This window comes from Eubalaena glacialis, chromosome 18 (assembly GCF_028564815.1).
Source record: "Eubalaena glacialis isolate mEubGla1 chromosome 18, mEubGla1.1.hap2.+ XY, whole genome shotgun sequence".
NCBI lineage: Eukaryota > Metazoa > Chordata > Mammalia > Artiodactyla > Balaenidae > Eubalaena > Eubalaena glacialis.
In genome coordinates, this window is record NC_083733.1 from 19,080,408 (window position 1) to 19,102,888 (window position 22,481).

The following is a 22,481-nucleotide window of genomic DNA, read 5'->3' on the forward strand; positions in this document are numbered from 1 at the left end:
CACACACACACTCTTATTAGGTGGTTATCACCCTCATCTTACAGGTGAGGAAACCGAGGCTTCGACTGGCTGCACATATTTGCCCAGGCTCAAGGTAAGGATGCCCGCAAAACCCGTTTGCTACCACCACTGTACACACCGGGCGAAGCCTGCGGCAGGACTAGAACTGCAATTCCCGTGGGGCTGTGCGGCAGCCTCGCGAGAGTTTACCTAAATTCAGCAGCATCGCGAGAGTTGGCTTAAATGTGGCGGCGGGAAGCCGGCGATCGTAGCTACCGAAGCGGCTGGGAGGGCTGGCTGCTGAGGCGATGGCGGACAGCTACAGCCGGGACAGCGAGCCTACGACGCGCACGCTGCTACGGCGCGTGCTGGATACAGCGGATCCGCGCACCCCGCGGCGACCCCGGAGTGCTCGGACTGAGTATGTGAGGGCGCTGCCCCAACACAAGAGCAACCAGAGGGAGTGGGCGATGGGGTCCAGAGCTGCCCCTGTTTGGAGACGGAAACTGAGTCTCGGAGAGGAGCAGAGTCCAGGGCTCTGAGAACAGGCTCCTTTCTCCTCGCTGGGCTCGGGTCAGCTGTTTGTGCGCCCACCCCTGAAACTCCAGGCCGCTCGGGACCTCAGAGCTCAATTATGCAGGCGTCCTTGGGGGTCCGCTTCTGGAAGCGAAGGATAGGTGCCCAGAATCTGGACCTCTGCTATGTTCTCTAGGCCAGTTTTTTCCAGAGTATGTCCAGGCATCTGCCCCGAACTGTCTCCCAAGCGGTTCCCAGCTGAAAGATGGGAAAGGAGTTGCAGAGCATAGCCTGGGTAGCAGTCAGGAGGCAGGAACTGGAAAGGTGCTTTGCTAGGGAGCAGCGAATTTGGCCTGACGTGGTGGGAGTGTCAGTGGGAGAGGGCTGTGGTGAGCTCTTGGTGCAGAGAGGGTGGAAGATGGCATCTGCTGACTTCCTGGGGCAGTGCAGTTCCTTTATAGACAATGGGAAGCCATTCATTATAGGTTTTAGACCTATGAGTGATGAGGTGGGAGTTGTGCCAGAGGAACATTTATGTGGTTCTGGAATCTGAGAGGGGATTGGATTGGAGAGAGTAGGGCTGGAGTGACCCATGTGGAGGTTGCTGTCAGACCCTGACTAGTACTTAAAAGGTTTAAAAATATTGAAATATCCTTGGATTGTTTTAGTGTCTAGAATGGATACTTTTCCAGTTGTTTCTCTTATCTGTGTGGTTAACCCCTACTTCTGCCATAGTCACTTCTGTGAAGCCTTACTCAGCCCTTCTCTCTGGCTGGGTCATCATATTCCTTCTCTCTTACCATACCCCTCGGGCTCCCTTTCATCCACAACCCTGTTGACATAGAACTGGGAATAGGGCTGTGGGAGGGCAAGTGGTTTCTGGTCCCTGTCCCTAAGGGTAAAGGACTTCAGCCAAGATCCCTGACGAAGACCCGTCTCTAGTTCACCCTCCCTACATAATTCTCACAGTTGCTGCTCTTTACACAGTGTCCAGAGAGCCCTGCTTCAAACACCTTCCTCTAGGAGGCTGAGGAGCCAAACAAAGATGACTGCCAGGCGTTGTTCTCATAGAGCCAGGGTAAGTGCCCTACCCACTGATCACTACAGGGTTCTGGTTGCCTTCAGGGGGCTCTTGAGTTATAGCTCTGCTCTGGAGCCCACCTTGAGGGACTGTCAAGGCAAAGGAACAAACTGATTGCTTGATGCTTTTACCCAAAGTCTATTGACAGATTGGCCCATGTTCAAGCCAGTGGACACCTGGAGGAACAGACACCCCGGACTCTGCTGAAGAACATCTTACTAACTGGTGAGTGAGGACTGGCCTGCAGTGAGAATCAGGCACCAGCCCTGTGGTATCTCTCATTTAGGGCAGCCTGCCCTGCCAGCTCCACTCTCTCCTTGCTATTTCTACAGCCCCGGAATCTTCCATCCTAATGCCAGAGTCAGTGGTGAAGCCAGTGCCGGCACCGCAGGTGGTCCTGGCTTCCAGACGGGAAAGCGGTCGGGGCAGGTGCAGTAAATTCCCTCCTTGGGCTAGGCTGCTGGGCATTACTAGTCAGGGAGCCTCTTGGGGCTCTAAGAGCCGGAGTTGGGTGTCCTGGCTTGTCTGAGAAAAGCTCCATCCTTGTAGCCTGGAGCTGCAGCTTCCTGAACTCGAGCCCCCCACAACCCTGGCTCCAGGTCTGCTGGCTCTTGGCAGAAGGAAGCAGAGACTGAGGTTGTCAGTGTTTCAGCAAGGAGTGGACTTGGGACTGCCTCCCTCCCAAGGTGAGGTCCTGGACAACACCTGTGGCCACCCTCTCTGTCCTCTGGAGAGACTGAGGAGGCCTGAGAGAGGCCTGGGTAACTTATTATGGTTTCTTTTTACATCCTCTTGCAGAGCCTCATGGGAATGCTGATGCCTCTTCCCTCACCAGGTGCTGTTGCCTGTTCTGGGAGTTGGTGGAGGAGAGGCTTGGGGAAGGGGGTGCTGACTAGAATGCAATCTGGCCTTAACTGCTCCATGCTCACAGCATGGTGGCTGGGTTCTAAGAGATGAGAGCACTGGGGCAGCTGGGGGACTCCTGGGGTGGGGGAGGGGGGTTGGACCTCAGGTACCTGATTTTCCTTTGTGCCTTGTCCCTCCCGTCAGCTCCCTCAACTTGACCTTCGCCACACCTCTGCAGCCACAATCAGTGAAGAGGCCTGGTTTGGCCCGCAGACCTCCTACACACCGAGCTGTAGATGTGGGTACACTTTTGCAGGATCTGCGAGATACTTCCCTGGCCTTGGCTCCTCCAGGTAAGGTTGAGATTTCCGTCTTCTGGCCTGTGGGGAAAGCTTTCCCCCCATGATTGATGGGAGGTGCTGCTGAGACCAAGGTTGCTCCTCTCTCCTTTGAGTCAAGAACAGTGAGCAAGCCTGGCCAGTAGGTCTACGAGGACTTTCTGCTTTCTTTCTGCAAATTGCCTCTTGTCTTGCTGGGGTCCAGTCTTAGTCCCTCAGTATCTTCCAGGACCCCATATCCTTGAAGAGCTACAGGATTGAGGGTAGGAAAGGGGTGTGATATGGTGGCTGGAGCTTATTGGGAGGTTGAAAGGGGCTAGGTTTCAGGATCAGCTGTTCAGTCAGAGCTGACCTGGGAGCCTGATTCCAAAAGACAAGTCAAGTTCACCAGGATAAGAGAAGGGTTTCAGGCAGAGGGACCTGAATGAGAAGTGGAGGCATGGGTGAGCAGATTGGGTGGGGCAACCTATGGAGCCTGGGAATGCCAGGCTAAGGAGCAGGAAGGTAAGCAAGGAGAGCTGTGGAAGGGAGATTAGGCTTAGAGTAGACTTAGTCTTCTCTCTCTGAGGGCCACTTGGGCAGGCTTGTGGGTCCACTACCCAGGCCCTGGTGACTGGGTAGCAGAGCATCAGGTGGGCGTGCAAAATACTGAGTGCCAACTGGACCTTGATCTCCAGATGAGAGCCTCAAAACCCCTGTTGCTACTCTGCCAACAGACACAGTGTTGGAGGACACCCAGCCCTTCTCCCAGCCCTTGGTTGGCCGTTCCCCCAGTGTGCACCACTCCCTGCCTTGCCCCTCTCACTCTGGGGCTAAAGATGTGGAGAGGGCTGCCAGTCGCAGGACATGGAGCAGTGGGCTTGGGCTGCAGAACAACGGTGAGTATGTGGGGCACGCAACCTGGAGCCAAGCCTAGCTTAAGCAAGAATTGGCATTGGTGTTTTTTCCTCCTCAGGCCCGTATGTGTACCCCCTCACCCCCGAGTCCCTTTGGAGGGCTGTTGATCCCTCCATCCAAGAGCAGAGTCAGTGTTGGGCCAGGAGATTCCAAACCAGTACCCTGGGGCTGCCTCTGGCCCTCTTCCCTCCTTGATGGGCTAGGCTGGGTTTTACTACTCCATCTTTACCTTTCTCAGAGCTACAGCCCTGGCCTACTGCTTTTCTAGCCTGTATTCTCTCCCCTTGATTCAGGTGCTGGGAAACCAGCCCAGCTTCTGGCAGGAAAGGTGGAGGAGGTTGGTGTCCTTGCTATGGGCTTTCCGAACATCAGCAGTAATATCTCTGGAGAAGATGGAGTAGAGCCCTTACAGAATGGAGTAGGTGAGGAGGCAGAGGAAAGAATGGAAGAAAGCTTGAGGGAAGTGGAGAAGGCAGCAGAAGCACAAGGATCCGCCAGAGCTGAAGAGCCTGAAGGACACATAGAAGTGACCGAAGCAGAGGGATCCTGGGGGGCTGTCGAGGCCAAGGAGCCAGAAGGATCTTCAGGGGATGAAGACACCTCTGGTAGAACAGGTAAGGGGCCCAGTGCAGGGATCAGGGGGTGGGTGGGTGACAGCTGTGTCCCTGGCCTTGGAGGAGGGGCTTACCTGGCTTGTGTTTCTGGGCACAGGTGGTCTTGGGCCAGGGAAACTCTGAAGGGCCCCTTGCTTGGCTGGAGCTAGATGGAGCCCTCGAGGAATAGGATAAGGAGGCTGTGGGCCTTCAGGGTTGAGTGAGATGGTCAGGCCTGTGCCCTCTGTAACCCTGCCCTTCCTCTGCAGCAAGTCCAGAGTTGGCCTCCAGCACCCCAGAGTTCCTTCGGGCCAGGCGACTTCAGTTTCTTGAGACAGCTCCACCGCCTAGCACTGCAGTGTAAGATCCCACAACCCTGTTCCACATGGGCCTCTTGGAAGGGGGCAGGTACTGAGGTTGGCATTGGGTACCACAGAGTTATCACTCTTATCACTCTTCCTTTAGGTATGTAAGATGATTACCCAGGAGAGCACCCTAAGGTGGGCTGGATGGGGCCCACTCAGAGCACATCTGTCACCCTGGTGCCTGCTTGCAGGGGCTTAGAGGAGCCTGGACAGGGGGAAGTGCCTAGGTTAGTATGCAGTCAGAGAAGGCTTCCTGGAGGAGGATTAGCAGAATGGGACAGGCAGCAGTGGGCTGAGTAGGGGGAATGTCCATGCCAAAGCCTGAAGATCATGGGCCTGAGCAAGTACTGGTTTGTATGATGAGGCTAGACTGGGACATTGTGCCCAGATTGTGGAGGGTTGGGGCCCCAGGGAAAGACCAGGCCTCTACATAGCCCCCTGTCCCCACTGCCCCCCAGAAATGGTTGGAGCTGTTGGTCCAGCCTGGCCAAGGAGCACAAGGGCCCCAGTCTTGGCAGGAGCCAGCAAGACTTATCTTTGATTAGCGGGCTCTTTAGGTAGCAGCAGTTCAGCTAACTCTGTTCACTCCTTGCCCCCAGGTTACCTTCAGAGCCTCCGGAGCCTCTGTCGGCCGGGCTTTCTCCCAAGCCCCGAATCCCTGGCTCCAGACCCCGTCAAGATCCCTACAAGATTGGACTGAACCACTATGCGAAACTCTTTAGCTTCTATGCTAAGATGCCCATGGAGAAGAAGGCTGTGGAGATGGTGGAGAAGTGGTGAGTCCTTGACACTTGGGGTGGGGAGAGGAGCCCCTCAGATCATGAACAGTCTGTTTTACCCCTACTCTCTTGGCAGCCTGGACAAGTATTTCCAGCATCTTTGTGACGACCTGGAGGTATTTGCTGCTCATGCTGGCCGCAAGACTGTGAGGCCAGAGGACCTGGAGCTGCTGATGCGAAGGTAAGTGGATGGAAGCAGGGAGGTGCTGGGTGTGGGAGTGCTGGCACTGATTCTCTCATTCTCTATCTTCCTCTGCTGCAGGCAGGGCCTGGTCACTGACCAAGTCTCCCTGCATGTGCTCGTGGAGCGGCACCTGCCCCTGGAGTACCGACAGCAGCTCATCCCTTGTGCATTCAGTGGCAACACTGTCTTCCCTGCCCAGTAGTGGCCAGGCCTCAACACCTGCCCTGTCCCTACCTGGGGCCCCTTGGCCCCACATACACTTCAAGGTTTCCTCCCTGCCCCCCAGCATCAATAAAATGTCACAAACAGAATATGCTGTGTTTTGGTGCATGTTCTGGGACCAGCCAAGCAGGGACCAACCACCCTTCCCTTGACTCCCCAGCATAACCTAGAGAATAGCATGGGTTCAGACAAACAATTTTATAACAACAGTCAGAGGTTAGCAGCACAGGAGCACTCAGGCTGCCCACAGTGGCCTCAGCTTGCAGGTTCCTGCTCTCGGGGCCCCATACGCCTAACATCACTCATCTGAAGCTGTTCCAGTGCAGTCTGGAGCCTTATCACAATGCCCTCTTCCTTTTCCTCGCCCTCTTCTGGCAGTTCTGTCATGGGGAGCTGGAAGGCCTGGCTCAAATAGCTGTTGAGGGTCTGCTTGTCCAGGCTGGGATCAATGTTCATCAAGGCCTCACGTACCTTGGGTAGGGTCACCTCATCATGGCTGCCCCCACAAAGAGAGAGAGAGATAGACCTTGACCGTCCTCTTGACCATATACCCCAGACCCCAAGATGCCCTCTCCCAGGCTTGAGCAGTATGTAGTGCCCAGCAGCAAGCTCGGTGCATAGGGAGACCTGAGGCTTGAGGTGCTACTCTGTGGCCCAGCCTGTAGGACTTGCCTATGACTAAGTGAGCCTGAGGTCCCCAGGGTCACTCACAGTTCCAGGTCCAGCTCCTGCTTTAACTCCTGTAAGTATTCATCCTTTTCATCCATGTACTGCTCCCACAGCTTTTGCACAAAGGGCACGCTCTGGCCCTCCTCGTCCTGGGAAGGGGCCACAAGGCAGGGTGAGGGCACACGGGCTAGGGTCCAGCAGAGGCTAGGGCAGGACTGGGCAAGTTCCTGGGCCCCAACCCACCTCCATAAATAATACGCAGTAGTTGAGCAAGTCTGCATTGCTGCTGCTGGGATGCCAGCCCCCTGCCTCCATCAACTCCTGAATTCTCTCGTCCTTCTTGAAGGGGAAGGTACTCTTGAGGGCAGTGCTGTAGGGAGACACGAGGGCTGACAGGCCTGGCTGAGGCCTGCCTACCCATCTCCCCGCACCCCTCTGCCAGCCCCACTAGTGCTCAAAAGGGCAGCATGCACTGAGTCTCTGGCCTTTTCCCACCAGGCTCCCCTTCCCCCTGCACAGCTAGGAGCTTGGCCAGAGGTCATGCGGGGCTGAAATTTGGGGTGGCCAACTGGTCTCTCACCTTAACTGCTCCATGGTTAGTAGCCCCTCGTTCTGGCTGTCAGCATTGGTCATCTCCTTCAGCAGCTGTGCTATTGTCTCCTTCTGCTTGATGTACACACTCTCTTTCCTCTAGGGGGGAAGCATTGACCATCTTGCTGTTTCCTAGAGGGGTGGGGACAGAGCTGGCCTATGCCGGGGACAAAGGGTGGAGGGCCAGGCCCAAGCTTACCTTTCCCATCAAGACTGCATAGAACTGACTCATGACCTCATTGGAGTGGAAGAGCTTGGTATATTCAAAAATGGTGTAAGCCCAGGCCATGGCATCACCAGGCCCAAAGCGACGCTCCAGGAAATTGAAGAAGAAATCTGGGAACTTCTCTTTCTGCAGGGTAGGGGGAAGACTGCTTGGTCAGCCTGCCCCACAGTCGGTTGGCCCTTCTCCCTGTTCCCTAGCACCTTGAGGGACACCCCCCACCCCCCCATGCACCAGAGGACTCAGGCACCACACCAGGCCAAAATGGCTGGAGAGATCTGACCTGCTCCTCAGTGATACGTTCCTTCCAGGCATCCTTGAGGAGGTTTACCACATCCTTCTTGGTTGGCTTCTTGTTCTCCACAACGCCATCAAATCGAAGGAAAGGGGGGATGGATTCCCCATAACCCTGTATGGAACCATGTCAGCTTATCTCTGGGCCCCTCTGTAGCCCCACCAGCAAGCAGGGCAGAGCCCCAGATAGTTCCCCCAGAACCTCAAGTCTTCTCAGCAGCAACGCCTGGCCATTCTGACTCTGGCCCCAAGCCTCCTGAGCCCAGGGACTCCCCTACCAGACCAGGGAAGAAGTCTTTCTCCCGGAGCAGCCCCTCGCCAATCTCCTCCAGGAGCACATCCACCAGCTGGTCGCTGTTCTTGCCCTCGGCCAGCATTTGCCAGCGATCTCGTCCTCCAGCCACCACATCTGCGGATGGGGAGAGGGAGCTGGAGTCCAGACCACGCACTTGAGCAGTCCCTAGGGCTCCCATGGCCAGCATTACCTTCACACTTGGACCAGTCTGGCCGTGGTGTGGAGGTGCGCTGGATCTCCTGCAGCTCAGAGTAGAACTGGTCCCGCTCCTTCAGCGTGCTCATGTGCAACTGCAGCAGCATCTCGTGCTCCTTGCGGACCTCTTCATAGTCGTCTCTCAGGCTGTCCAGCTGTGGGCAGGGTGATTGGTCCTTGCTACTCACCTGCATGGCCCTTCCCTACCCTGCCTGCCCACCAGCACCTGCTCCTGCAGATCCTTGAGGGTCTTCTCCTGCATTTCAAAGTCCCTTCTGGGCACCACGTCACCAAAGTTGGCCTTCATGGTGTTGAGTTCCATCTGCGTGCGGGTCAGGTCTTGCCGGGCCATCTTCAGAGCCATTGTTAACTTCACGGGGTCTTCCCCCCAGACACCTGCCAGGGGGCCCGCCAGCTCATGTCACCCTGCCTCTGGGGCCTGTAGCCCAGGGCAGGGTTGAGTGTCCCTTGGGGCATGTCCCAGGTCTTCCTGCTGTCCCAGCTTGGGAACCCCTGAGTCTTTCCACAGTGCTACCAGCATAGGGCTTTGAGCTTAAATAGAGAAACCCAGGATGTGGAGTATCAGGCCTGTCCTGCCCTTAGGGAGTCTAGGCTGCCTCAGCTGCCAGTGATTGTTTCCTTCTTAAACAACAAGTCTATGATTCTCAGGCCAGCTCAGAAGATCCACAGACCCAGGTGGCAGCAGGAACATCTCCCATCGTGAATGAGCAGATAATAGCAGAGTTGAATGAATGGGAGTGGTGAGAGCCAGACTCCTCTCCAGCGCCTCTTCAGGGGAGAGAAACTCACCTCGGGCTTACCTGGGGATTGGGCTAGTGACATGTCTTCCCGCTGGTACCGTAGCTCATTCAGGTCTGCAATAAGGATCTTACGGGCATCTCGCTCGCTGAGGTAGCGCAGATACTCCTCAGCCAAGTTCTTCCTCAATTTGGTCACCTGTTGGGAAGAGAACAAGAAAGGTAGAAGGAGGAGGAGACTGGTCATTCCTGAGAATCCAGCAAAGTGCCGAAGCTTCCTCCTGTGGAGAAAATCTGGCAGCCAAGGAGCGGGACTCTGCTGGCATTTGGGGCCATACCAAGCCAGTGCTGAGCTGAGGAGGAGGGCAGCATGTGGAGAGAGGGGTATGGGGGGGGAGGTGGTGGTTCTGTATGTCATTCCAGGCAGAAGGGTGGAGAGAGCTAGGGGGTCACCCCAGGGCTGAAGGCCTCAAGGTCACCCCTGGGGTTGGGGTGGGAGGGATTCAGGGAGTTGGTCACCACATTACTCCCTTTCACCTCACTCTGCAATGAGATCTTCTCCTCATTCTTCTTATCAATGAGTTTTAGCAAATTCATCTTCTCTTTCTTCAGCATGGAGATTTCATATCTCTCCTTAGCCCTCAAGGCCAGGATCCTCTCGTTGCAGTCCTCGTTCACAGTGACAAGCTTCGCCTTCAGGGGCTCCAGAGCCCGAATCTTCTCCCTCTGGTGGGCTAAGCAGGGACAGGTAGGAGAGTCCCTTTGGGGCCATGGAGGACAAACAACCAGGAGACACTGATCCTGAGGTCACAGTGAGTGGCTATGTCCCTTGCAAACTCGAGGAGTCTATACATGCCTGTTCAAAGCATAGCTCCTGCTTAAGTCCTTCCTGCACTTGCTTTTAAACCAGGGGCAGAGTCCCGATGAGGACCAGGGTCTCACCTATGCCCTTTCCCCATATGGCCTTTAGTCCTGCAGCTGCACCATGCCCAGCACCTCCTGAGCCTGGTGAGGGAAGCCCCCTCACTTCCCAGGGGTACACCCTCCCTTCTGGGCTTCACTGTCAATAGAAAAGATGCTCTATTTCCCACAGATACTGCCCCACCATGCTTCCCAAGAATGGGAGGTAGTCAGTTGCCCTGGGGTGCCCTATCACATGACAGTGATAAAAAGGCTAAGGGGGGCTTGGTGACCTCAAGGCCCAGTTTGTAGCTGCCCCAGCCCTGCTGCAGAACCCAGAAGGTCAGAGTAGGATCCTCTCTGCCTCTTCCAGGCTGGGCCCAGGCAGGGAGGCTGCAGTCTTACCCAGCATCACCTCATATGCATTCTTGATGGAGGATAGCAATGGCTTGTATGTTTTGAAGTCCTCTATGAAAAATTCAAAGATCTCTCTGTAAGGCTGGCAAGAAAAGGGAAACTGTCACCTCCTGGCCTATAGCTGCCACCCTCAGTGGAACCTAAGTTTTTCTTTGCTTGGCTTAGAAGTGTTCTAGCATGAAGCTGCCAGGCGACTCACATTCAAATAAATGCCACAGGCACCACCGGGGTCTCTCACAGTCAGGGAGCTGAGGGGCAGCTCCATCTCTCTCAGCTGCTCTCTGGAAACCTCTCCTGGTGCTGTCTCTGAGACCTGGCAGACGACCTGGGTCAGGACCTCCCCCTCTCTACCTGAGCCCCCTCTCTGGCTCTCCAGGCAGCCAGCCTCCTCCATGCACTGTGCTTCAGCTGGCCTCTTAACAGTACCCCTCCCCATCTTACAGCACTGTGGGGGCAGGAGAAGGTCTAAGGCTCTAGCCTCTAAGTAGAGGTGTGGTTTCCTGTCCCACTCGGACACACAGGAAGCTTTTGGAGGCAACATTGTGTACTGGAATGAGCACAGGCTCCCGAACCAGCCCTGAGTTTGAATCCTAGCTCCACTACTACATAGCCGGATGCCTTCTCTGAGCTTCTGCTTCTTTGTTGGTGAGGTTCCTTTAGCTTGTGAGACCATATCTAAGGCCCCACCCAGAGCCTGGCACACAGACAGTGCTCAGCAAATGCTGCTGTCAGTGACTAAGTCAGAAGTGAGGGATTCCCCGTCATCATTTCCGTTTGAGGAGGGATTTGGTGATTCCTTCCCTAATATGCATCAGAATCTAGGTTACATCTAGATTTCTCTCTGTATCTGGCTAAGTTCCTCAAACTTGGGGCTGTTGTTACTGGGCTGGTAGACATTGTATGACCCCTGCTTGCCCAACTGCCAGGATTTAGGCTCCATTCACTGATACCCAATGACCCAAGGTGGGTGCTGGGGATCACAGAAGGGACTGGAGACAGCATTCAGGCCACCTGACTCAGGTAAAGAAACCCAACCCTCAGGAGAGTTTTGGTTCCATGGTGGTAGACTTGCCTGCTCACTGGCTTTGTCAGAGAACACGTTTCTTTTACCAGGAAGGGGAACCCAAAAGAGCTGGGAAAGGCTGGTCTTGCCTGAATGAAGTGCCTAGTCCTGGTGAGTAAGGTTTCTTCCTGGCCCTGCCCCTGCCCTCCCCCCAGTTATTCTGTGGCTCTGACCTGCAGCCTTAGCTCCTGGGCAGAATCTGTACCCAGGTCCAGCAGGAGGAGCTCCTTGCGTAGGTAGTTCTCTAGTTGCTCTAGGTACCTTGGCTTGGTAGTGCCCAGGGGCTGCTGCTGCCAGCTACTGCAGGGAGTGGTGGACTGAAATGTGATGGACACCCCACCAGGCCCTTGTGCCCTGGGTCTGGGGCAGCAACACCCCTGCACTGTTTCTGGGCCCAGTCCGTCCACCATCAGGCTAACCCTGGCTTACCCTACTCGCTTCCGGTAGTCATCTGAACAGGGCTTTCGATTATGCAGAATGGTCTGGTCACTGAGGTATGTGGGCCTTGGGGACAGGTGGCCACCGATGGAGAACGGACAGGACTATAAGAAGGGACAGGTGGGGTTACCATGACAATATTGCTCCCCTTCCTGATGTTCCTCTCCAGGCTCCTCCTCCACTCCTGGGTTCCCCCCCCACAACATCTCTTAATATGGTTCATAATTAAGACTGTGGTCCTTAGAGAGGGATTAGATTAAACCCTAGATCCCCCTTATTGGTTATGTGACCACAGTCTGAGCCTCAGTCTCTGCATCTGTAAAATGGGAATGGTTGTGCTCCCCATTGCATTGTATTGATGTGAGAATGCAACAAGAAAGAATAGAGGGTGGTTTATACAGACTCAGGCACCTTCTAGGAGTTCTTCTTCTCTTCTGTAGGTTTGTCAGTGAGTATTGAATACCTGTGCTATGAAAACAGATATGAGTACTTACTGGGACCATCTCTTGCCCCCACAGCACAGTCCAGCTAAAGAGAGACAGGGGAGGGCAGGCCCAGCCTCAAGCCTGGACTCTCAGGCAGGACTGCAGAGATGCAGCAGGGTGACCTGTGGACCCCGGGAGGAGACTAGGCTCTACCCCCTGGGGGAGGGGGAGGGGAGAGATGGTAGGGCCCTGAAGCAGTGGGATCTCATTTTGAACCTTGAGCAGGGGTAGGGGGTAGTAGTATTTATGAGCTTGTTTTTTAAACTTTTTATGAAATACTCAAAACATGAGAGAAAAAAATGACTCTCTTACCCAGTGAAGCCTACTTCTAGGGTTCATCCATTCAGTCATTCATTTGTTCATCAAACATTTCTGGGTCCATAGCACATGCCAGCCCCTGCTGGGTTCTGGGACATGAAGGAAGCTGGGGGTATGATAGAAGTGGGACGACAAGTGAACTGATAAGCAGGTAGTAACTGAAGCCGATGCAGGTCACAGGAGTGTGGGGGCCCTGACTGGAGGGTGCCAGGGGAGGCTGGTCCTCTTAGAGGAAGAAGTGATGATGTCAGTGATTTCAGTAAAGCTTGAGTGACTTCATGGGAGGAGCTGAGGTCACTCTGGAAGAGAGTGATGTGTCAGGGGAGGTGGGGGGGGGTGCACAAAGACTGCCTGGGTAGCACCAATACCTCAGGGAAACAGCAGGAGTTTTGAAGGGCTATGAACAGGGGCCAATGCCCAAGGAGGGTAGGCTGGCTGAGGCTGAGGTCTGGGCTGGCCAGTGCAGAGGGGACAGAGATGAAGCGGCAGCTTCATGCCTAAGGGCAGTCCTCAAAGACTTACTTGTGACTATGAAAAAATCAGAAAACTCCTGTCTAAAAACAGAAGATTCTTATACAGGCATGAAATGTTTACAAAGAGGCTTAACATGCACTATATCTCTAAGGGTTAAGTAAAGCCTGAAATTAGAGAATAAGCACAACCAGGTAAGATGAAAACCCAGAAAAGATGGAGGAAATAATCCAAAAGGTTATCAGTAATTATTCTCCAATGATAGGCCCATGGGTGCTTTTGTGTCTGTAATCGTGTATTTTTCAAAATTTTCTACAATGCACATAAGTTACTTTGAAATCTAAAAGAACATTGAATTATTGAATTCAGTATTAAAACCTCCTCTGTGGAAGGCCCTGAGCCCAGCTTCCAGGTTCTTCTGAGATGGAGAGAGACTAGGCCTACCACCCATGTCCCACACATCCAGGTTCTAGGAGTCCTTCCAGGCTAATGGTAACTGGCTCCTGACCCTCTTAATGTGGAAAATGCCACTGTCTCCTTGGGCTCTTCTTTGCATTCTATTAGTTCTACCTATTTTTTCTCAATCTTGAATCATTCATCCTTTCCCTAAATATTTTGGAAAGTACATAGTAAGCCTTGTTGCTAGGTCCCAGGAAGGACTCCAGCCTCTTGCAAGGGTCTAGGTTGACCTATCTCTGTACTTCCAGAACTGATGGCATCATACTTCACACTCTTCATAGTCTTTTTTTTTTTTCCTAATTGAAGTATAGTTGATTTACAATGTTGTGTTAACACTCTTCATAGTCTTAAGCAGCACTCAGCAAATATTGTGGAATAAATATTTAAGGGAGCACAATAATTTAGCTGGATGCAAGGCAAAATAAAAACGAAAACGCTACTTATTGGGTGTATATGTTCACACATGCTTTCCCTGGGTCAAGAATGCTCCAGTTTGACTATTCAACCTTAGCATCTCGGGGGTTCTCCCTGATACTCTTCCCAATCCCAACGCCCACACTTTCCCATCATCACACCCCCATCTTCTCTCAGAAACACAGACTTTGTCTGTCTTGTTTACCACTGTATCCACAGTGCCTGGCACACAGTCGGAATCAACAAATATTTGTTGAATAGATAAAAACAGAGGGGAGGAAAGAGAGATGATGAAACAGAATTGTAAAGAGTTTAAAGCCCTCCTATCAAAATAAGCTACATCAAGCAGAGAAGGGTAAAAGACAAATACTAAGAGTAATACAGTTGATAATGACAAGTCAGTAGATTTATACATACATTAAACGGAAATAAAGAAGGACAATCTTTTAATATATACAAAAAACTAATCGTAGACCACAGATAAGGTGTTAACACACTTTTAAATGAGAAACTGTATACCTTGCATTTCCTGATATAATACAATGAAATAAGAAATGATAATATAAACATACCTCTGAAACACTTAACCATTTACAGAAATTTAAAAATAAATTAATATTTTTCCCGACCCATTTATTACTTAAAGTAAAAATACAACATGTTATAGAAATTACATGTTCAAAATGTTTGGGATATGATCAGAAAAGCACTCACAAGTATTTAATTGCTTAAAATCCTTTCACTATCTAAAAAAAAATGGTTGGGGCTTCCCTGGTGGTGCAGTAGTTAAGAATACGCCTGCCAATGCAGGGGACACGGGTTCGAGCCCTGGTCCAGGAAGATCCCAGTGCCGCGGAGCAACTAAGCCCGTGCGCCACAACTACTGAGCCTGCGCTCTAGAGCCCGTGAGCCACAACTACTGAAGCCCGCACACCTAGAGCCCGTGCTCCGCAACAAGAGAAGCCACCGCAATGAGAAGCCTGCGCACCGCAACAAGGAGTAGCCCCCACTCGCCACAACTAGAGAAAGCCCGCGCGCAGCAATGAAGACCCAACGCAGCCAATAAATAAATAAATCGTTCTGATGAACCTAGGGGCAGGACAGGAATAAAGACGCAGACATAGAGAATGGACTTGAGGACACGGGGAGGGGGGAAGGGTAAGCTGGGACGAAGTGAGAGAGTAGTATTAACATATGTACACTACCAAATATAAAATAGCTAGCTAGTGGGAAGCAGCTGCATGGCACAGGGAAATCAGCTCAGTGCTTTGTGACCACCTAGAGGGGTCGGATAGGGAAGGTGGGAGGGATGTGCAAGAGGGAGAGGATATGGGGATATTTGTATACATATAGCTGATTCACTTTGTTATACAGCAGAAACTAACACAACATTGTAAAGCAATTACACTACAATAAAGATGTAAAAAAATAAAATAAAATAAAATCCTTTCACTATTAGGAAAGAAAGCCTTCAGCCTGTGGTTGCCTGAAAAGGAAAAAAATATCATAATAAAAATTTTAAACATAGGAAATAAAAGTAGAAATAGATAAACTGGAAACATGAGAAGCCAAACTTAAAAATCAAGACAGAAAAAGTTTTTTTGAAAGACTATTAAAATTGATGTGATTTTTATAAAAGGACAAAGTAACCCTGGAAGACACCTGGGAAGTTGTCAAAGAAGCACCTAACCCTGGTCAGTTAATGGTAAGTTTTTCACATTTTCAAGAGGCCAGGCCAACAGGCACATGAAAAGATGCTCAATATCGTTAATTATTAGAGAAATGCAAATCAAAACTACAATGAGGTATCACCTCACACCAGTCAGAATGGCCATGATTAAAAAGTCTACAAATAATAAATGCTGGAGAGGGTGTGGAGAAAAAGGAACCCTCCTACACTGTTGGTGGGAATGTAAATTGGTGCAGCCACTGTGGAGAACAGTATGGAGGTTTTTTTAAAAAACTAAAAATAGATTTACCATATGATCCTGCTCCTGGGCATATTTCCAGAGAAAACTGTAATTCGAAAAGTTACATGCACCCCAATGTTCATAGCAGCACTATTTACAATAGCCAAGACATGGAAGCAACCTGAGTGTTGATCAACAGATGAATGGCTAAAGAAGATGTGGTATGTATATACAATGGAATACTACTCAGCCATAAAAAAGAATGCAATAATGCCATTTGCAGCAACACGGATGGACCTAGAGATTATCATATTAATGAAGTAAGTCAGACAGAGAAAGACAAATATCATATAATATCACTTATATGTGGAATCTAAAAAAATGATACAAATGAACTTATTTACAAAACATAAATAGACTCACAGGCACAGAAAACAAACTTATGGTTACCTAAGGGGATAGAGGGGTGGGTGTGGGGGAGATAAATTAGGAGTTTGGGATTAACATATACACACTACTATATATAAAACTGCTAAACAACAAGGACCTACTGTATAGCACAGGGAACTATATTCAGTATCTTGTAATAACCTATAATGGAAAAGAACCTGAAAAAGAATATATATATTATATATGTAAAGCTGAATTACTTTTCTGTACACTTAAAACTAAGACAACATTGTAAATTAACCAGACTTCAGTTAAAAACAAACAAACAAACAAAAAACAAGAACAAAAACAAAGGGAGACTAGCCTTGAAAATTTCCTGAGCAGACAAAACCAGTTTAGTCATAGAAATAAAGCTTAATTTAGCTTATTTGGGGAGACTTAAAAAATAAAAAAGGCCCATCTTCGTGCTCTGTCTGCCGTTTCTGTAAAGAGAAAAAGTCACCCTATTTTGATTGCTGGGCATATGCTGCTTTCTTGTCCTGGTTGTTAACAGCTGGTAAGGCCTCCGCAAGCGGGTGGTTGGAAGGCGGCGTTCCCGGGAGCTCCGTGCTCTCTGCTTCCCCCTGCAGGTGAAAACGGGAAGGGCGGCCCCGGGGGTCGGGGGCGGCAGGAGGCAACAGCGTCCTCTGGTGGTTGAGAACAGTGTCACTGCCGCCGCGCAGAAGAAAGGGAGTGAAAGAGCCTGGCCCCAGGTTCACTGAGTAGGTGGCAGCTGAGGGGGATGGGGAGCAGGCGCCCCAAGTAATCGGATCTTTCGGGACTGTGGCTGCGCTTGGTCTCCGCTTAGAGTCCACACTACCCCTTTCCCTCCCTGATGTCAGGGTTCCCATGCTTGAAGTCCCTAGCCTCACAAAGTGTACAGCTCATGTGTCCCCAGATCCTCCAGACAAGACACACTCCCACAAAGAAAACCACCACAGCCCACAGTTCTCCACTGTGAGCTGGAGTTATAAATTTGCTCAGATGTGTTTTTTCACCTGTAAGATTTGGACAATGGCTGTTTGCTTGTTAAATAGTAATAACAATCTTATGATCATATCAACAAAAGCCCCAAATCTTAATAACACAGTATTTTTTTTTAATTTGAGGGAAGAATATTCTTTTTTTTTTTTTTGCCACGCCACGTGGCATGCAGGAATGTAGGATCTTAGCTCCCAGACCGGGGATGGAACCTGTGCCCCCTGTAGTGGAAGTGTGGAGTCCTAACCACTGGACCGCCAGGGAATTCCCCAGCATTCATTTTTATATAAAAATTTTAAAGAACATGAATGGAGGGAGAACCTGTCATGAGGCGGGTAAAGAGTCTCTACTTCCAGTGCAGAGCAACAGCGCAATGGAGAAACATCCTTTACTACTGTCTTCACATACATACAGCAATTATGGTGCACATATGCCAGCCACTCAAGTACCACATCAGGCACTGTGGCCGTAAAGACAAAAAGATATAGTCATAGCTCTGAAGGACCTTGACAGATCTGGTGGGACCATCCCAGCACCCAGCACAATGCCTGGCTCATGGCAGGCTGGATGAAGAAATGAGGTCCACTCCAGAATGCTGAGTTGCAGGGGAAGGTTATCTGTGGGCAGGAGCTGAGTCCCTCTCTGCTCGGGGAGGTCTGGGAAGGCTTTTCCGGTGAGGTGCAGCAAGTGTGCACGCTCCCACCCCAGAGCCTGCTGGGCCTGGCCTCTGAGCCACACTCCCCTAACTGGGGAGAAGCCGCTTGGTGGGGCATGTTTCAGGTGGGTGGTGCTTTTGGGTTGCAGAGAGGGAGGCAGAAAGGATCTGGGGATCAAAATTGAGGGTTCCAACAGGACACGGCCACTAACCAGCAGCGTCTTCCGTTTCTGAGAAAGCTTGCGTTTCTGGGTATTCTTGGCTTCTGTGAGGAAGGAATCATCTACGATCACTCCTAAAGGTCGCAAGTGTGCTCTGCACAGAGAAGGAGAAGGAAGTGGTGGGTGACAGAGCCTTGAGTGGGGAGTACACTTCCACTCTTCCCAGAGCCACAAGACATGGCTTCCTTTCCCCTCAGAGCCAGGCTCTGGGTCTTCCAAGTGCTGCCTCCAGATTCCCAGAGGTGCTGCCAACAAGCTCCTGGCTCGGGGCCCAAACCATTTTCCCACATTCCCAGAAACCTTCTCCTCATCACTAGAGTCTCACCAACTCCTGCAGTGGCAGGACACCCTCACCATGAACCCAGAGAACCCTGCAGGCCTATACTTCCCTTCAGTGTTTAGCTGTGGCTGTGATGACAGTTCCATGAATGTGACAGCCACATTCTGGGGGTGTGATACCAAAAGCAGGTGCTATAGGACAAGAAGTACAGGGTCTGGGGTCCAAGAGCCAGGGTGGGAGTCTTGAGCCTCTACTTACTGGCTGATAGGGCCCAGAGGCTGACATCTGTGTTTCCAATAGGGATCCCCTTGGGCAAGTCATTTAACTTCTTTCAGCCCAGTTTCCTCACAAGGAGGTGGAGACAGTTCTTGCATTTTCTATCTCACAATGTTGTTGTGAAGTTTAAATAAGAGTGAAAGAGATATGCAAAAATAACCTGTAGGGACTTCCCCGGTGGCGCAGTGGTTAAGAATCCGCCTTCCAATGCAGGGGACACGGGTTCGAGCCCTGGTACAGGAAGATCCCACATGCCGCAGAGCTACTAAGTCCATGCGCCACAACTACTGAGCCTGCGCTCTAGAGCCCACGAGCCACAACTACTGAAGCCCGCATGCCTAGAGCCTGTGCTCTGAAACAAGAGAAGCCACTGCAATGAGAAGCCTGCACACCTCAATGAAGAGTAGCCCCCGCTCGCCACAACTAGAAGAAGCCAGCACGCAGCAACGAAGACCCAATGCAGCCAAAAAATTAAAAAATTAAAAATTAATTAATTAAAAAAAATAACCTGTAAACTGCAAGGAGCTGCAGAGATATTAACTGTGACAGCAGGATGTGGGAAAAGTGGATCATAAGGATCCACTTTTAACTCCTAGGCCTCTTGGGGAGAGCCATCATTGCTCAAGCTAGGAAGGCATTTGGGGGTCTAGAGGGAGGGCTGCCTGTGGGCAGTCAGACTTAGGTGGAACAAAAGGAAGAAGTGATCCCAGTAATCCATGGTGGTGGCGGGTGGGAGGGATTTATGCCGCCAGATAGACTTGTGTCTTCATTCCCCTTGCTAGCTGGTGACCTTGGGTATGCTGTTTAACCTCTTGAACCTCAGTGTCTTTGTCCATAAAACTGAGACAAGGATTACCCAAACTCCAGGGAAGTTGAGAGCAGTGACGTGAACCCAGTTGGGAAACCCTGTCCTGCAGGGTTCTTCAGTCCTACTTCATGGAGCAGTGACACCCCAAACTCCAGTTCTCTATTGTCTCTAAACTGAACAAGTGTGAGCAAACCATGTAGAATACGCAGCCGGTGTAGAAAAGGAAAGGCTTTTGCTCAGATGTTTATGGGTTTGAGACAGGATGCAGCAGATCAACCCATCTGCTCACTGGGTTAAATCATACCTTCCTGTCAAGACCAGTCAATTTTCTAAACTCTGTTCTTCTTGCTCCTGCTGAAACTACCACATGGGGCAAGGTAAGCAAGAAAACTATGGGGAACTCTACAAATCCTGAGAAGTTGCCAGATGGAAAATCTCAGTAGGTAACATGTTAGTTTTTTTTTGTTTTTTGTTTGTTTTTTCAGAAAGAACTCAGTGAGAGACAAAGTGATAGGTAAGAGGTGGATTTATTTGGAGAGAAACACACTCCACAGACAGAGTGTGGGCCATCTCAAAGGCGAGAGCGGCCGGTAACATGTTAGTTTTGAATGCCAAGGGAGACAGTAGTCAAAAACAGATTCGCAAATGTTAATTTTAAAAACACCTGGGGCTTCCCTGGTGGCGCAGTGGTTAAGAATCCACCTGCCAATGCAGGGACACAGGTTCGAGCCCTGGCCCAGGAAGATCCCGCATGCCGTGGAGCAACTAAGCCTGTGCGCCACAACTACTGAGCCTGCGCTCTAGAGCCCGTGAGCCACAACTACTGAGCCCGTAGGCTGCAACTACTGAAGCCCATGAGCCACAACTACTGAGCCCACATGCTGCAACTACTGAAGCCCGCACGCCTAGAGCCCGTGCTCCGCAACAAGAGCAGCCACTGCAATGAGAAGCCTGTGCACCGCAACGAAGAGTAGCCCCCGCTCGCCGCAACTAGAGAAAGCCCGCGTGCAGCGATGAAGACCCAAAGCAGCCAAAAATAAATAAATAAAATAAATAAATTTAAAAACACCTGGTAGAGTCTATACACTTATCCAAAAAGCTTAGGATGCTTCTTTAGTATTATATTAAATATTTTACACCAATTCTCAGAGAGGAATGGAAAATAGATTATCTGTATTTCTACTTCAAAGGTGGAGAAAACTCATTTATTTAACTAATGGCAAGCAGTGGGTTTGACAGGGGTAAGTCCTGGTATTGAGTGAAGTCAAGCTACTGAGTTCCATCCACAAATCTACTGTGCCAGGGATGTGAGGCTGAAAGGAGAAAGCCAATGGGGAGGAGAAACCTGCCGCAGGAAAATGCACAATTCAAAGGTCCCTTTATTTATTTTTTTGGCTACACTGTGTGGCTTGCAGGATCTTAGTTCCCCGAGCAGGGATTGAACCCGGGCCCTCGGCAGTGAGAGTGCAGTGTCCTAACCACTGGACCACCAGGGAATTCCCTCAAAGTCCCTTTTAGAGGGTCCTGCTGACATTTGTGTAGTGCTAAGGTCTGGCCTATGCTTCATCATCCTGGCCCTGCTCTAAGGGCAGCTGGAGGAGGACACCTACACTATTCCTCTAAGGGAAGCAGTGAGCTTGGCCCAATATACTATACACTACTAAACACTGGTGAATGAAGAATATGGGCAGGAATGATGTTTTGTACTGTCACCAAATTCAGCATCAGCAATTACATTGTGCTTCCTTCTTAAAATACATGGGGATTCTCTTTCTGAGTCTGTTTCATATCCCTTTCAAACACGATTGCAGTTTCCTAAATCATTCGTGTGTTGGGTAACAACACTCTTTCTCAAGCCTGCTGTCTGGTTTTTGTGATTCATTTTGTGACTTTTCTCGGCTTTCTCTGTCAAGGCAGCATTTAATTTCTTGACTTTTCTAGGCTTTCTCTGTCAAGGCAGCTGACCATGGGGGATTAGAGTTTAGGTGAGATCAGGTTTTTTGCATTAGGAATGAGTAGATGCAAGAAAGTACATTCATTAAACACTTACTGAATGCCTATTATGTGCAAGAGCTGTCATGAGAGCTTCATATATGCTGCCTAAATTTTCCCAACAGTTTAAGGTGGGCTGTGTCATTCCCATGTTTGAGATATGGAAACAGAGGCCCAGAACTTAAGGGCCTTCTCTTAGCTCTCAGAGCTAGAAAGGTATTTAGCCAAAATTTTTGTTTTAATATGTATACTTTGTGGCTTTCCTGGCTAACAGAGCTTGTTATCATATTTGCAGTGTCCAGATGCTGCACCCCTGAATACAGGCAGGAGCTACCTTGAGGCCATGGGATGTTCTTGGGCTGCTTAGAGATGCTTCTTTGTCATAAGTCAGTGGGTGAAGAGGTTGTTTATCCTTGTGGCTAAGATCTCAGGTTCGGGTCTCACATGGCTGGGTTCAAATACTAGCTCCATCACTTATAAACATGTGTAAGACACATGATCTCTTCAGGATTCTATTTCTTTATTTGTAAAATAGTGATATTACTACCTCATAGAGTTGTTGTGAGGGTTAAATATGGTGTATAGAGCACTTGGCACATAATACACGCTCAATACGAAAAAGCTGGCTATTACTAATGATAAAGTGCTCCTGCCCTTTTACTAGAATGTAACGACCTTCCTGGGCTGACAAGTCATCTGAGATTCTAACTGTTTCTGCACCACTGATCCTGTGGGGCTGGAGCCCCAAACCAATGGACAGAGACAGGAGGTGCAGAGGTCCGAATCAGGTACCATTTCTTTTTCTGGAAGTACTCAAGGCCTCCTCTCCGCCCTCAGCCCGGCCAGCGCCTACCTCGACGTGGTCGCGAAGCTGGGGCACTGCGGCTTCGGGGAGTCCATGACCCTAGGGCAGCCGGGCAGCCAGCACTCGTGGCCTGGGAAGCTGTGGTAGTTTACAGCCCGTAGCCATGGCGACCAGGTCCCAGCAGCCCAGCGGAGGGGACGGGGTCAGGATTGTGCCACGCCTCCGAGCCCCGCACCCGCGGGCCGGGAGGAAGGCCAAGTAGCAAAGGTGGACTCGAACCGGGAACAGGGTCTCCTCAGAGTCAGTCACTATA

The 22,481-nt window shown here is 50.7% G+C and overlaps 2 protein-coding genes across 4 annotated transcripts; one reads left to right on the forward strand and one right to left on the reverse strand.

The window, feature by feature from the left end:
* Positions 1 to 285: 285 nt before the first annotated feature.
* On the forward strand, positions 286 to 5,895 carry CENPT (centromere protein T). Its single transcript, XM_061173297.1, has 13 exons — positions 286 to 421; positions 1,504 to 1,594; positions 1,735 to 1,822; positions 1,930 to 2,026; positions 2,147 to 2,283; positions 2,396 to 2,432; positions 2,648 to 2,796; positions 3,498 to 3,659; positions 3,972 to 4,292; positions 4,541 to 4,631; positions 5,236 to 5,412; positions 5,492 to 5,596; positions 5,678 to 5,895. Exons 1-13 carry the CDS (start codon positions 309 to 311, stop codon positions 5,799 to 5,801), a joined length of 1,692 nt encoding a protein of 563 aa, XP_061029280.1. The 5' UTR covers positions 286 to 308; the 3' UTR covers positions 5,802 to 5,895.
* Positions 5,896 to 6,009: 114 nt separating this feature from the next.
* On the reverse strand, positions 6,010 to 22,469 carry TSNAXIP1 (translin associated factor X interacting protein 1). 3 transcript variants are annotated; one of them, XM_061173174.1, is made up of 16 exons: positions 22,217 to 22,469; positions 17,999 to 18,101; positions 11,656 to 11,768; positions 11,400 to 11,526; positions 10,152 to 10,245; positions 9,384 to 9,580; positions 8,910 to 9,045; positions 8,315 to 8,484; positions 8,084 to 8,243; positions 7,877 to 8,007; positions 7,588 to 7,713; positions 7,281 to 7,433; positions 7,071 to 7,180; positions 6,734 to 6,860; positions 6,533 to 6,639; positions 6,010 to 6,317 (listed from the first exon to the last, which is right to left on the reverse strand). In XM_061173174.1, exons 1-16 carry the CDS (start codon positions 22,261 to 22,263, stop codon positions 6,077 to 6,079), a joined length of 2,142 nt encoding a protein of 713 aa, XP_061029157.1. In that variant the 5' UTR covers positions 22,264 to 22,469; the 3' UTR covers positions 6,010 to 6,076. The 3 variants fall into 3 exon arrangements, with proteins under 3 accessions (XP_061029157.1, XP_061029155.1, XP_061029156.1); XM_061173172.1 differs by lacking the exons at positions 11,400 to 11,526; positions 22,217 to 22,469 and having other exon boundaries at positions 17,999 to 18,079; XM_061173173.1 differs by lacking the exons at positions 9,384 to 9,580; positions 10,152 to 10,245; positions 11,400 to 11,526; ... (1 more) ...; positions 17,999 to 18,101; positions 22,217 to 22,469 and having other exon boundaries at positions 8,899 to 8,929.
* Between the last annotated feature and the right edge of the window lie 12 nt (positions 22,470 to 22,481).

Excerpts from the sequence above, each read along its gene's own strand:
- CENPT (XM_061173297.1), top strand. The coding sequence starts at position 309 with ATGGCGGACAGCTACAGCCGGGACAGCGAGCCTACGACGCGCACGCTG. Across the intron at positions 2,027-2,146 it reads CGGGAAAGCGGTCGGGGCAG|CCTGGAGCTGCAGCTTCCTG; the intron begins GTGCAGTAAATT and ends CCATCCTTGTAG. Across the intron at positions 2,797-3,497 it reads CCTGGCCTTGGCTCCTCCAG|ACACAGTGTTGGAGGACACC; the intron begins GTAAGGTTGAGA and ends CTCTGCCAACAG.
- TSNAXIP1 (XM_061173174.1), bottom strand. The coding sequence starts at position 22,263 with ATGGACTCCCCGAAGCCGCAGTGCCCCAGCTTCGCGACCACGTCGAG. Across the intron at positions 6,861-7,070 it reads CTAACCATGGAGCAGTTAAG|CACTGCCCTCAAGAGTACCT; the intron begins GTGAGAGACCAG and ends GTCTCCCTACAG. Across the intron at positions 6,640-6,733 it reads ACTGCGTATTATTTATGGAG|GACGAGGAGGGCCAGAGCGT; the intron begins GTGGGTTGGGGC and ends GCCCCTTCCCAG.